General features: G+C 40.4%; 1 protein-coding gene across 1 annotated transcript in view; it reads right to left on the reverse strand.

Moving 5' to 3' along the window:
• Positions 1 to 1,541: 1,541 nt before the first annotated feature.
• ITPRID1 (ITPR interacting domain containing 1) overlaps positions 1,542 to 15,147 on the reverse strand; it is a 123,414-nt gene continuing 109,808 nt past the window's right edge. Inside the window, 3 exon segments of the mRNA XM_073630567.1 lie at positions 1,542 to 3,342; positions 13,332 to 13,559; positions 14,697 to 14,808. Of these exon segments, the coding sequence (XP_073486668.1) occupies positions 3,310 to 3,342; positions 13,332 to 13,559; positions 14,697 to 14,808 (373 nt within the window). The 3' untranslated portion in view covers positions 1,542 to 3,309.

Consider the following 15,147-nt stretch of genomic DNA (forward strand, 5'->3'; position numbering starts at 1 on the left):
CAATAAAATCTGCAATTTTTACTGCACAAACAACAGGAAATTTGAAATACACACATTTCTGAAAACAAGTTCTGGCTTACAAATTGAGAATTCTATGCATGTCATTGTTGATTCTTTTATGATAACAAAGTATAACAGTACTACATAGGATTTTTAAACATGCCCCCCTCATTCTGTACCATGGGACAAGAAGGAGAGTAAATGACAAAACATGTTCTGTCAGTGTAATTTAAAGCATATCAATTTTAAAATGACTCTACTTGCTAGTTGAACCTGAATCAGCCAAATACATTCCAGGTGCATCGAAACAAAAGGTGTTCATAGTCTCACACTTCAATTTCTTAAGAAAGCAGCCACAGCCCAAGCATGCTTGCATTAGATGTGAAAGCGGTGGTCTCACTGCAGAGGGCTCTCATGCTTTCTGTTGATTGAAGAGCTCTGGCATAACAGAGAGCCTGCTGGACCTCTGCACAGAGACCACTGCTTCCACACAGACTGCAAAATTCCTTTTCTATGGCAGGGAACCAGCTTTTCTACTCAGGCTGCGGCTGCTTATTTAGGAAAATAAACTGCTGGACTTTGAAAACCTTGTGTTTGAATGTACCTAAAATGTATTTATCTGATTGAAATTATACGCTAAACTTATAAAAAAACAGTTGGGATTTTAAAGAACTACACAAACTTCAGTTCTGTGGATCAGGGGAGGGGACAGGTAAGGTGTTAACTACATTTATGCTGTGACTCTTCATTTTTGATGCACATTAATAAAGCATCTGTGCAGTAGTGCTTTGGGATACTGTTTTATACTCTACCCAGCACATAGTATGTGGAGTTGATAATCAGGAATCTCTGACATTCAAGCAAATCAAAAGACAAAGCATTGACTGATATTACTTATGGAAGTATACCATGCAAATTAGCTCTAAAGCTCTGGGATACAGAGGTGAGGAAATTTCACTTCTTACACTCACCACAATCCAAGGAAAATGCTTTTTAACTTGTGCCTATGCACTTATAGATGGGAATGTAGCAGTATGGCAGTACCAGTGGATGGCGTGTCAAGGGACAGCTTAGCCCTGTCAGTGCCAAAGGGTAAATGGAGGTGAGAAGGGTAAATGCAGGAGAGTCATGAGCCCCAGAGGCTACAGCTCCTCTTTAAGCATAAAAATTGTAAGATTGATTCCCAATTCTGTAGCAGCATTTGTGACACTCATTTAGATAAACCTGTGAAAAAATATTCCTAATAAAACATCACCCTGTACGATTGTCTGTTATCATAGTCATGGTGAAAACACACTTGTAATGTGCAGCATTTGATGAGTGACAAAATAAAATTCATAAATACACAGTAATATGTTAACTTCACACATCTATAGTGTTGTCCAGCACACTTTCAGTGTTACAGACGTGTTACATATGAAAATACAAAGTAGACAATATTCAAGTTAATAAATTATTACCATTCAGTTAGAATTTTGGATAGAGATTGCAGTTTAATTACCATAGAAATAGATTTTTATCAAATGAGAATGCCAGGGAAGTATTTAAAAACATTCTTTAATCCACTCAGATTAGTGCCCATTCACATCATTGCATGTATGTTTTATTAAAAATGCATAATTTTTAATGCAGTATAATAACATAAAAAGCAGCAAAAGAAGCATTTTCCTTTTTAGGTTTCCAATTTCCTCGCTGAAAACATGAGGAATTGTTGATTTGAAATTGACTGAAAGCTCATTAATTAAATTGTGTATTGTGTTTTTAGTAAATGAATAATATATTGTGCATTTTTCAAGACCTGCAAAAAAAAATGCAACAAAAAAGAACCTTCACATACGAAATGCATTGTACTATAACACGATGCAATAATGTGAGAAGTTTCACAGATTATAATATAAATTATTTTCCCTGTGGTTTTGGGGTGCTGTGAACATGCCTTTAAGCACAGTTACAACATAATGGCGTGAACAGGCCATAAGTCCACATATGTATTGCTTCACAAATCATAACATGCATTTGAACTGCTGCAAGTATAACTACCCAAAATGTAGGTAATTTTATTTTCTCTAAACACCTGCATAGCATAAATCATTGTAATACCAAACCAAGCCCTGTCCCATTGCACGTAGTTCACTAGACATTGAAAGGTAACAGAGTAGGCAGACCTGCCAGGTTTCAACAGCAGTGCTGTCCTCCTTGTTGGATGCTATGGCAGGCATGAGCACTTTATGTGGATTTCCTTTTTAGTTATTAAATGTAGTTTTCAAAAAATTCTGCTTTGTATTGTCTAGCAATTTTCCATTGCTTTGCAATGCACTACAGTATGCAGAATGTATACCTCTGTTATTTACAAATAGATAGTTTGGATACTTTAGGTTTTGGTTAGGTTCTTCAGGCTGGCTATAGACAGTAGCAAAGATCGGCATGTGCATGCTCCTTATGCCCATCTCAGATTTGGCTTTTGGACCAGTTAGACAAGATTGCTCTAGCCACATTACCATTTTAGGTAGTGAAAGGTAGGAAGCGTGCACAGAGACAGGCAGCCCTGGCATTAAGGGTAATATCACACTCGGGTAAGGGTTGTTACCCTGTTCTATCACATTGTGGGCCTTCAGCTGCATGGCACTATCGTATTTAAGACTATCATCTAGTGTTTGTGGGTAATGTATATCTGCCATGTTTACAGAGCTAGTTTATATTAAAGGGTATGTGTTTTTTTTTTCTAGTGGATTTTTTTCAATTTTCACTTAATTTTAATTATACTATGCTAATTGATGTGCACTTCAAATAAACATTTATCTATGATTATGAATACATCTATGAATTCAGGCTGAAGAAAGAACCCTGATACAATATGGTGATAAACTAAAGTAGAGCTTATTTTACTACTGTCCATATAAACACATTTATTTGATATAATTAGTTTATGTAATTAATCACAGTAAAGTGTGTTAGTCTTTTTTTTAAATCTTGTCTCTGCATGTATAGCTTTCAATGGAGAAGTGGCAATTACACATTTCAAAAAATGACCATATAACATAGAAGATTGTGCTTCCTACTTAGAATTAATGATGAAGTTTTATTGTTCCTTTTTCTCAGTGCAAATATATGAATCTGAGCAGAGTGACTGAAAATGACAGACTCTAAATGGATTCTTGCTTATTCCCAGCAGTTGGTTTGTACGGATTGTTCCCACATTGTCTGTTATCAGCATATATATTTTATCACAAGGGCAGATAAAGTCTTCTGATGCATGTACTGACACCCGAAATAAAAACATTAAAGGCCTCTTCAGGTTGTGTTTTTTTTTCAGTTGTTGAAACTTCTGAAGGTTTTCTTGATCTACAAAAAAGTATATGTTTATTTAAAATGAATGTGTTGTTGCATGAAGAGAATAGCATTGCTTTTTGCTACAGTACTTTATTCCACCCAAAGTGAAATCAGTGTGACATTTTTTAAGTATAGTCAGTTTTATATGTCAGTATCTGTAGTTTTATACATAATGAAATACAATGGGCCTAGCAAGAGAACGTGTCCCATCTCTTTTTTCAATTTCCCATAAATCTGTACCTTTTCTGCCTGATCTCCCTGCCTTCCCCTTACTCTGACCATCTTCTTACCCAACTTTCTCACCCCTCAAAGATAAAAAAAAAAAGTATAACATCCCTATTGACCTCCAAACTTGGCAGCGAGTGATAGATTTTAGCTCAAAATGGTTTGGCAAATGACACACCCTTGGTACAACCTTCAGCTAATGCACTTGTACACTTTTCACAACTATTTTTTTCTTTAGAAGAGTATTTAAAAATAGTCAATGCAATCATTTGATGATTGGATGAAAAAATGATTGTAATATAAAAACATTTGGCAATTAATCAGCACATTTTCATACAAGTTTCTATGGCAGATATAACCAACAACAAGACATAAGGCAGGAGTGCCCAAACTTTTAAAGAGGGCCACCTAAGCGACTTGGTAACCCATCGCCGGCCACAATGAGTGGGTGGATGACAAGTCTGTGTCCACTCTGCATATGCAGAATAGACACGGACACAGCCTGCTCTACTCTATGGGCCCTCACATCCACCCAAATGGAAGAGGACAGATTTGCTTCTGTTTTTTTAAACGGATCAGATTGGAGGTAGGCGGGTGTAAAAGGACACAAGTCCGTTTACATCTGCCACTCCATAGAGGTGAATGGAGGGCCCGAAAAATTGACAGTCGGACCCGATCGGACCGATCATTTAAAAAGGGCCTTAGGCTGTTTTCACACTGATGCGCTGCAGTTTACCTGCACCGCGGGTGCAGTGGAGTGCATCTGTGGCTTTCCTGTAGGTTAACTGTACGTTGCCAAGGACTTCTATTATATCCTGCAGGTGTGGTGCACTTTCTAAAAAGTGCATCTTTTTAAAAACATCAAAACTCCTGCATTCAGGAGTTTTGATGTGTTTTCAAAAAGAACACCAAACCTGCAGATAATAACAGAAGTCTATGGCTCAGTGCGGTGCAGCTTAAAAGCAGCTCAGTAACCACTCCAGAAGAGATATGCCCATATATTCAATGTGAATTTAGAATATAAACTGACCTTTAATAATATTTCATTCAGGAATCTCCCTTGCTACAATTGGTATCACTCTGCCCGTGACAGGAGCCGACGCTATACAGGAAGCATTGGCTTATGCAGCATTGCTCCCTCCACAGCCGTACTTCCTCAAGCACTGGCTCCATTCAGAACACTGATGCTCTGAGATGTGGGATTGCGGGTCTGGAACCCACGATCTGAGCTTGCCGACCCACCATCCCAGAGCAGCAGGTCGTGGGCCACATCAGAGCGCGGACCAGCGGTTGGGCACCCCTGCATTAAGGGATGCAGACATTTCAGGTACCCTGAGGAAGATTTACAGGAGTATTCTAAAGTATAATTTTAATAAAATCACATTACATCAAATTAAAGCTCAGTTGCTGATAGATACAGCAATTTATTTGCCCCAGTTGTACAGCTATCCCCCTCCAGTAACCATTAGACATTGATATAGTCATATAATTAACCGGTTCCTGACCGCCGCATGCCGATATACGTCGGCAGAATGGCATGGGTGGGCAAATAGGCATTACTGTACGTCCCTCCCTTCCCGTGGGCGGGGGGTGCGATTGTGCCCCCCCGTGTCTGCGGCGGTCGGATTTGTTAGAGGACCGATTAGTCCCCAAGTCCATACCAATGGTTTATGGTCTGGACCTGGTGATCGCTCCTAACGAACCTTCCCCTGTCTGTAAACACAGACAGGAGGAAGTGATGTCATCTCTCCTCGTGGAGTCTTTTTGATTACAGTGAGAGGAGAGATAACATCTGTGAGTTGCACAACACTACACTAACACCAGTACACATAGGTTTTTCACCGATCACTGCATTGGTGTCATTTGTGACTGAAATAAGTGTTAGGGCAGTTAGTAGTAGGCCCTGTTAGGTCTAGGTTACCACCCCAAACCCCCCTAATAAAGGTTTAACCCCTTGATCGCCCCCCTGTTAACCCTTTCACCCCCTGTCGCCAGTGTCACTAATCGATCGCCGGGTTTGTATCACAGGTGACGCTAGTTAGCCAGTTAATTGATTAGTTTCACCGTCAGGTTTTTATAGCGTCAGGTACCCCCATATATTACCTAATAAAGGTTTTAACCCCCTGATTGCCCCCTAGTTAACCCTTTCACCCCCTGTCACCAGTGATCAACGTATTAGTGTTACGGGTGACGCTGGTTGGTTTGTTTTTTATAGCATCAGGGCACCCGCTGTATATTACCCAATAAGGGTTTAACTCCCTGATTGCCCGGCGGGTGATATCAGTTAGGTTTTAGCGTCAGTCAGGATCTGCGTCGCCCCAGGCAGCGTCAGATTAGTGGCAGTAGCTCTAACACCCACACACGCACCATACACCTCCCTTAGTAGTATAGTGTCTGAACGGATCAATATCTGATCTGACCAAATCTATACTAGCGTCCCCAGCAGTTTATAGTTCCCAAAAACGCAGTGTTAGCAGGATCAACCCAGATACCTGCTAGCACCTGCTTTTAGCCCCTCTGCCCAGCCCAGCCCCGCCAAGTGCAGTATCAATCAGTCACTGTCACTTACAAAAACACAACACACCTAACTGCAGCGCTCGCAGAGTCAGGACTGATCCCTGCGAACGCTAACAGTTTTTTTGGTATCGTTTGAAGCAGTCGCTGACAGTCAGGAGCTCTTTTTCTTTGTCTTACTAGTGTACCAGTAAATTTAGACACCAAAATGTCAAATCGAAGGTACACTAGCGAAGAGGCCTATACGTTTCTGAGCATGACAGATAGTGAAGAGGAAGTCACTCATCTGTCAGATTCAGGCTCAGAATACGATCCTGTAGACAGCAGCGGCACCCTGACAGATAGCTCTGATGGCGGAGTTGTGGTCCTTGTCAAAGTCAGGCGTACCCGACCCCGTTCTTCTGCTGGCTTTGAGGTGCAAGAACTGCAGGGCTCTCGTATGGAGCAGAGAGCCAGTGCTAGTGCTGCTCATCCTTCTGGTGAACTGGCAAGCACCAGCGGCCTAGTACACCCTGGTCGTAGTCAAACCAGCACTGCAGTAACACGTGGTGATGTGGTGAGTCCCATAAGTGCAGTTTAAGCTGGTGAGGTGGCTAGCACTAACTAATGTCCCACAGCCACCAAGAAGACAAAGACAGGCCCATTGAGCCCATAGTGACCTTCCTGCTGCATTTGCCAATCCTAATTGGGAGCCCACCACTTCTGCAGCACCCGTACTTCCCCCATTCACTGGCTAACCCGGAATTCAGGTGGAAACTGTTGATTTTACGTCTCTTGATTTTTATTCGCTGTTTTTTACTAAAAAAAGTGAGTTGCGGTCATATTGGTCCACTGACCCAATTCACCATATGCCCGTGTTCTCTGCCTCCATGACCAGGGCACGATACAAGCAGATCTTGCAGTTCATGCACTTCAATGACAATGAAGTCTGTCGTCCTCGGGGTGACCCTGGATACGATCGGCTCTACAAAAATCAGCCCCTCATCAACCACTTCAACCAACAGTTTGCAGCCTTGTTTACTCCCCATCAAGTTGTCTGCATTGATGAGTCCCTGATTAAGTTTTCTGGCCGCTTGTATTTCAAACAGCATCTTCCCAGCAAGCGTGCCAGATATGGGGTCAAGATGTATAAGCTCTGTGACAGGGCCACAGGCTATACATATAGTTTATGGTTTACAAGGGAAGAGATAGTCACGTAGAGCCGGAGGACTGTCCAGATTACATAGGGAGCACTGGTAAGATTGTGTGGGACTTAGTGTCACCCTTATTCGGAAAGGGGTACTACTTGTATGTGGACAATTATTGCACGAGCGTGCCACTTTTTAGTCACTTGTTTGATCATGGAATTGGCGCATGTGGCTCTGTGCGATCTAATCGCCGGGCCTTATCCCAGCGGCTTGTAGATTCCCATCTTAGGCTGGAGGGAGAGAGCCTACTTGAAGTGTAATAATTTGCTCGCTGTGAAGTGGAGGGATAATCATATTGTTTTCGTTCTTCCTCCCTTCACGCAGACACGACGGTCCAAATTCCTACGGCGACTGGTGTTATGGAGAAACCCCTCTGTGTCCACAAATATAACCTTAATATGGGAGGGGTGGACCTCAAGAACCAGTTGTTGGCACTGTACAAAATTGCCCGTAAGGCCAGACGCTGGTACAAAAAAGTGTCTGTATACTTATTTCAATTGGCACTGCTGAATGCTTATCTGCTATACAAAGCTTCAGGACGAACTGGATCCTTCCTTAAATTCCAGGAAGAGATCATCACAGCCCTTCTCTTTCCAGACGGTGCTGTGGCCCAACTTCAGAATCCAAATGCAGTAAGCTGGCTGCATGAGAGGCATTCTCTGTATGTCCTCTCTGGTACCCCTACCCAACGAGCCCCCCAAAGAAAATGTTGTGTCTGCAGAAAGCGCGAATATAGGCGCGCCACCTGCTATTATTGTCTCCTGTCCTGACCATCCTGGTCTTTGCATAGGTGAATGTTTTGAACGCTACCACACACTAGTGTAGTATTAGCATAGGGTACAGCACTGCACAGACTAGGACACACATTCACAGGGTCTCCAAAGATGCCATCGCATTTTGGGAGACCCGAACCTGGAACAACCGTTACAGTTACAAATAAAAGTGTAAAAAAAAAAAAAGTTAAAAAAACCCCCAAAAAAATATAAAATAAAAAACCCAAAAAGAGTTGTCGTTTTATTGTTCTCTCTCTCTCTATTCTCTCTCTATTGTTCTGCTCTTTTTTACTGTATTCTACAATGCAATGTTTTATTGTTACTAATTTTTTTTTCATGTTTGCTTTTCAGGTATGTAATTCTTTTCTACTTTACTGTTTACTGTGTTTTATTGTTAACCTTTTTTGTTTTCAGGTACGCCATTCAGCTGCAGCACTGATCTTTTATCTTGACAGCAACAGCATTTCCTCCCACGATACGTAATTCAGCGACTCCAGCGCTGTAGAAGGTGATTTCACCATCACAGTTAAAAAAAAAAAAAAAAGAGCATATATGCCGAAGCATGGGGGCAGGAGTGGAGGGGCGATTTGCCCCTAACATTAGGGGCGGATTGCCCCCATGCTTCGGCATATATTTTTTAGGCACAGATTGCGCTAAAAAATGTTTTATTTTTACTATATTTTATTGTATTTGCTTTGCAGGTATGGTTTGTCTTACTGTTATACTGTAATGTTACTTTGTTTTATTGTTAACCATCATTTGCTTAGCAGGTGTGCCATTCAGCTGCAGCATGGGTTTATTTATCTTGACAGCAACAGCGTTTGCAGCCACGATAAAAAAATGGTGCATGTATGCCCATCATTAGAAGTGGGGGGATGAAGAGCGGTATTCTAATGGTGGGCATACCCACCGATCAATCTCTTTTTTTCGTTCAGCCCACAGGCTGCATGAAAAAAAAAGAACATTACAATGTATGCCCAACAAGGACCAGCAAGGTACTGGTATGTTGATGGACTTAGAGTGGTTATACCAAAATGATGCCTGCAGGTTTAGGTATCATCTTGGTATCATTCTTTTCAGCCAGCGGTCGGCTTTCATGTAAAAGCAATCCTAGCGGCTAATTAGCCTCTAGACTGCTTTTACAACTGTGTTCCATGGTTTTCCCGGGCTCTTCTGTCCCAACAGCAAACCCGAGAATGCAGCCGGTGGTTCCGCCAGCTGATCATAGAGCTTATCAAAGAATGGCTCCAATCATCTCTATGGCCTAAGAAACCGGAAGCTACGAGCATTTCATGACTTAGTTTTCGCCAGATATAAACAGCCCTTTTGGGAAATTGGCAAAGCATTTTTATCACACGGATCTTGGTGTGGTCAGATGCTTTGAGGGCAGAGGAGAGATCTAGGGTCTAATAGACCCCATTTTTTTTAAAAAAAGAGTACCTGTCACTACCTATCATAGGGGATATTTACATTCCCTGAGATAACAATAAAAATTATAAAAAAAAAAAAAAATAATGAAAGGAACAGTTTAAAAATATCATAAAAAAGCAAAATAAATAATAATAAAAAAAAAGCACCCCTGTCCCCCCGTGCTCACGCGCAAAGGTGAACGCAAGCGTCGGTCTGGTGTCATATGTAAGCAGCAATTGCACCATGCATGTGAAGTATCACCGCAAAGGTCAGATCGAAGGAAGTAATTTTAGCAGTAGACCTCCTCTGTAAATCTAAAATGGTAACCTGTAAAGGCTTTTAAACGCTTTTACAAACGTATGTAGTTTGTAGCCGCTGAACGTTTGTGCGCAATTTTAAAGCATGTCCTGTTTGGTATCCATGTACTTGGCATATGATCATCTTTTTTATTTCATCAAACATTTGGGCAATATAGTGTGTTATAGTGCATTAAAATAAAAACAGTGTGTTTTTTCCTAAAAAATAGCGTTTGAAAACTTGCTGCGCAAATACTGTGTGAAAAAAAAAATTGCAACACCCACCATTTTAATCTGTAGGGCCTTTGCTTTAAAAACTATATATAATGTTTGGGGGTTCAAAGAAATTTTTCTTGCAAAAAAGAATATTTTTTCATGTAAACAAAAAGTGTCAGAAAGGGCTTTGTCTTCAAGTGGTTAGAAGAGTGGGTGATGTGTGACATAAGCTTCTAAACGTTGTGCATAAAAAGCCAGGACAGTTAAATCCCCCCCAAATGACCTCTTTTTGGAAAGTTATTTGCTGATAGGCATGTTGAGTCCATGGAATATTTTATATTTTGCCACAAGCTTCGGGAAAATTACACTTTTTTTTTTACACAAAGTTGTCACTAAATGATATATTGTTCAAACATGGCATGATTATATGTGGAATTACACCCCAATATTCATTCTGCTGCTTCTCCTGAGTATGGGTATACCTCATGTGTGAGACTTTTTGGGAGCCTAGCCGCATACAGGCCCCCGAAATCCAAGCACCGCCTTCAGGATTTCTAAGGGTGTAAATTTTTGATTTTACTCCTCACTACCTATCACAGTTTTGAAGGCCATAAAATGCCAAGATAGGACACCCCCCCCCCCCCCCCAAATTAGCTAATTTTGGAAAGTAGACACCCCAAGCTATTTTATGAGAGGCATGTTGAGTCCATGGAATATTTTATATTTTGCCATAAGTTGCGGGAATATAACATTTTTTTTCTTTTTTTTTTGCACAAAGTTGTCACTAAATGATCTATTGCTCAAACATGCCATGGGCATATGTGAAATTACACGCCAAAATACATTCTGCTGCTTCTCTTGAGTACGAGGATACCACATGTGAGACTTTTTGGGAGCCTAGTAGTGTACAGGACCCCGAAAACCAATCACCGCCTTTAGGCTTTCTAAGGGCATAAAATGGTGATTTCACTTCCTCACTACCTATCACCTATCAAGATAGCACAAAACCCCCACAAATGACCCCATTTTGGAAAGAAGACACTTCAAGCTTTTTGCTGAGAGGCATGTTGTGTCCATGGAGTATTTTATATTTTGCCACAAGTTTCGGGAAAATTACATTTATTTATCTTTTACACAAGGTAGTCACTAAATGTTATATTGTTCAAACGTGGCATTGTTATATGTGGAATTACACCCCAAAATACACTCTGTGTATGGGGATACCACATGTGTGAGACTTTTTGGGAGCCTACCCACGTACAGAACCCAAAAAAACATGCACAGCCTTCAGGCTTTCTAAAGGCGTAAAATTGTGATTTTACTTCTCACTATCTATCACAGTTATGGAGGCCCTGAAATGTCCAGATAGCACAAAACCCCCCCAAATGACCCCATATTTTGGAAAATATGGGGTCATTTGGGGGGGTTTCTAAGGGTGTACAAAAATGTACACCCTTAGAAAGCCTGAAGGTGGTGATTGGTTTTCGGGGTCCTGTACACGGTTAGACTGCCAAAAAGTCCCACACATGTGGTATCCCCGTACTCACGAGACGCAGCAGAATGTATTTTGGGGTGTAATTCTACATATAACCATGCCATGTTTGAACAATATATCATTTAGTGACAACTTTGTGTAAAAAACAAAAAAAAACAAAAAAAAATTTAATTTTCCTGAAACTTGTGGCAAAATATAAAATATTCCATGGCCTTAACATGCCTCTCAGCAAATAGCTTGAAGTGTCTTCTTTCCAAAATGGGGTAATTTAGGGGGTGTGCTATCTTGTCATTTCATGGCCTCCGAAACTGTGATAGGTAGTGAGGAAGTGAAATCACCATTTTACGCCCTTAGAAAGCCTGAAGGCGGTGCCTGGTTTTCGGGGTCCTGTACACAGCTAGACTCCCAAAAAGTCTCACACATGTGGTATCCGCATACTCAGGAGAAGCAGCAGAATGTATTTTGGGGTATAATTTCACATATGCCCATGGCATGTTTGAGCAATAATTAATTTAGTGACAACTTTGTGCAAAAAAAAAAATTTAATTTTCCCGCAACTTGTGGCAAAATATAAAATATTCAATGGACTCAACATGCCTATCAGCAAGTAGTTTGGGGTGTCTACTTTCCAAAATGGGGTCATTTGTGGGGGGTTTTGTGCTATCTTGGCATTTTATGGCCTTCGAAACTGTGATAGGTAGTGAGGAGTGAAATCAAAAATTTACACCCTGAGAAATCCTGAAGGTGGTGCTTGGTTTTTTGGGTCCTGTACGCGGCTAGGCTCCCAAAAAGTCTCACACATGAGGTATCCTCATACTCAGAAGAAGCAGCAGAATGTATTTTGGGGTGTAATTCCACATATAACCATGGCATGTGTGAGCAATATATCATTTAGTGACAACTTTGTGTAATTTTTTTTTCAATCACTTGTGACAAAAAAATAAAGTATTCAATGGGCTCAACATGCCTCTCAGCAATTTCCTTGGGGTGTCTACTTTCCAAATTGGGGCCATTTGGGACGGGGTTTGTACTGCCCTGCCATTTTAGCACCTCAAGAAATGAGATAGGTAGTCATAAACTCAATTTTAGTGATACATTTAGGCCAAAATGTATGCAGCCACATGTCTTTGGTAAAAAAATGTCAATAAGCATATTTTTATTGGTTTGCGCAAAAGTTATAGCGTCTACAAACATGGGTACAAGGGTACATTTTCTGGAATTTACGCAGCTTTTAGTTTATGACAGACGCAGCAGTGGGATGGTGCTTCCTCCAGGCCAAATGGGCAGAAAAAGAATGCAGATCGTGCATTCACAGCATTCCACATAGAAAATAACATCAGTACTCAATCCCGAAGCCTTAAGCTTTACCGTAATGAAGATGGCAGAGGCAGGAAATTTTATAAATGACACCAAATTGTAATAACTGTGAAGCTCCCAGGTCTTCAGCCCAACTTTCCTTGCTCATTAGGTGAGCCATTACTCACAGGGTCACACACGAAGGTCACATTAGAGAGCTACCTTGCTATGTTGAGAGGTCTTCTCACTATGTGAGTCTTTAGAGACTGTGTCACACCAGAGGCTATGAAACAGTTCTTGACCTGAAAAGGGCTCTGTGGCTAACTAAGTTCTCTAACAGGAAACAATACGGAAATGAAGTATCCAGGTTAGAGGCACTCACAGGATTTGACCCTAAGTATTGCAAGTGCCACCATTCACTTTATATTTGCCCATATGTTGCTTTCCCAACTATCAGGCTGGTTAACATTTGTTAATCAGAAAATAAAATGACATTAGATTGCAAAGATTGTCTATCTATATTGAACTTTTAACATGAATCCTACTTTCATAAATATTTTTATTGTGTATTATTATCTTATTAACTTACATTCTCTAGAATAGTGCTGAAGTCTATTTTCTGTGACTGTATGCCTGCTTCTGAATTTGTCTTGATTTCAGGATCTTCTTCAGGATCACTCAAATCGGAAGTAGAAGGAACACTTTGGCTTTTGTAGAGATTTTTGCTGTGACCTTCAGCACTCCTTTCTAGTTCCAAGTCAGAAAACTCAAGTTCAGAATAGAGCCTTGACTGCTCTTCCAAAACCTGTTCAAGTTGCTGTAAGCAGGATAATACACATAAAATGATCAATAAAACTATACTGTATAATCATAAATAGAAAATGTAAAAATAGTTTTCCACAACACCTGTGAAAGTGATTCTAAAGGTTGTAATAAAAATAAAAAAAAGCAAAAAAACAAAAAATCAAAAAACACACATTTTACTTGCTTGCTTTGTAAAATGATTTTGCACAGAGCAGCACCAATCCTTTTTTATTTTGGATCCCCTGCTGGCAGTCCTGGCTCCTTCCCCCTTGTCGAGTGCTCCCAATAGCAAGCCTCTTGCTATTTTCTTCAGAGCTTATGTTCTGAATGCTTGGTACAGTGCCCAGCTGTTTCAGCCTGTCATAGATTTTTACAGGGGGCTGGTAGCAGTTTGGACGCTGCACCTATGCCTCCCAGGCTTCTGAAAATGCCTGAATTTGACAGTGATGGGCCAAACCACCCTTGTGTATGCAGCTTAAAGTGGTAATAAAGCCAACTATAACTTAAACATGTATAAAAAAAATTGTGTACTTACATTTCTTTACTCTGGTTTGGTCCAGTCATGTGATCCAGCAGCTCTGACTCCCTTATGTAAGGGAGGGCTCTTCAGCAACTGTAAATTCCATTGTAACATCATCCATAGGCTCCTATGGCCCAACTGTTGTTGTCTATACCTCCTCTTCCTGCTCAATGACACATGGAGCCAGAGCTGCTGGATCATGTGACAGGACCGTATTGAAAATAGGTAAGTACAAAGAATTTTTTTATACAGGGTATGCTGATTAGTTAGGAGGGGGTGGGGAGTAATGTTTTTAAGAACAGCTAAAGATAGGCTTTTCTTCCACTTTAACTGCTATAAACCATTCTTGCCAAAATTAGATATATAGCAATAACATATAACTTAATCAGATACATTGTTGTCAGAATGGAATTGAAAGAAAAAAAAAACAATTGATTACTTTTCATCCATTAATCCAAAAAATCTACAATATTTCTGTTATATTTAATTAGAAGTAAAAAAGATCTGAGCAGATACCACATCCAAATAATCCAGATAGAAAATTCTGAGTTTGAAATATAGAATAGCTACATTTGCAAACAAAATATGCATATTTAATATGCAAAGCTATGACATTGATCGCAGACATACCACTGAAATGGCTTCTTTGACATGGCGCGTTCTTTCATCCAAATTAAATTCTAATTCTGTTGCTTCTTTTAGGACATCTCGACGTAACAAATGCAGTCTTCTAATTTTTTCTCTAAAAAGCAAAAGAACAAACACCAAATCAAGTACCTGATACACTTGGACTTAAAAAAAATGTGAAATTACAGCAAGAGGACTGGTTATATACTACAAATGATAAGCTTTGTTAGTTTAAAGCTAACTATTGGCTAGCCAAAAAAAAGAGAAAGCACATGTGCCCACCAAAGCCAGCGCTGTTGGTGTCAAAACCTAATGCTGCTTTGAAACTCCATCCATCTGCAGCACCAGTGTAATCCCACTAATATAATCAATTAGCAGCCCCTTCCAAATTGTGAGAGAAAGTCTTGCAACAGTGTTCAGAGCCTGAGCCAATCCGAGACATATGATATCTGTA

Source organism: Aquarana catesbeiana, linkage group LG05 (genome assembly GCF_042186555.1).
Source record: "Aquarana catesbeiana isolate 2022-GZ linkage group LG05, ASM4218655v1, whole genome shotgun sequence".
Classification (NCBI taxonomy): Eukaryota; Metazoa; Chordata; class Amphibia; order Anura; family Ranidae; genus Aquarana; species Aquarana catesbeiana.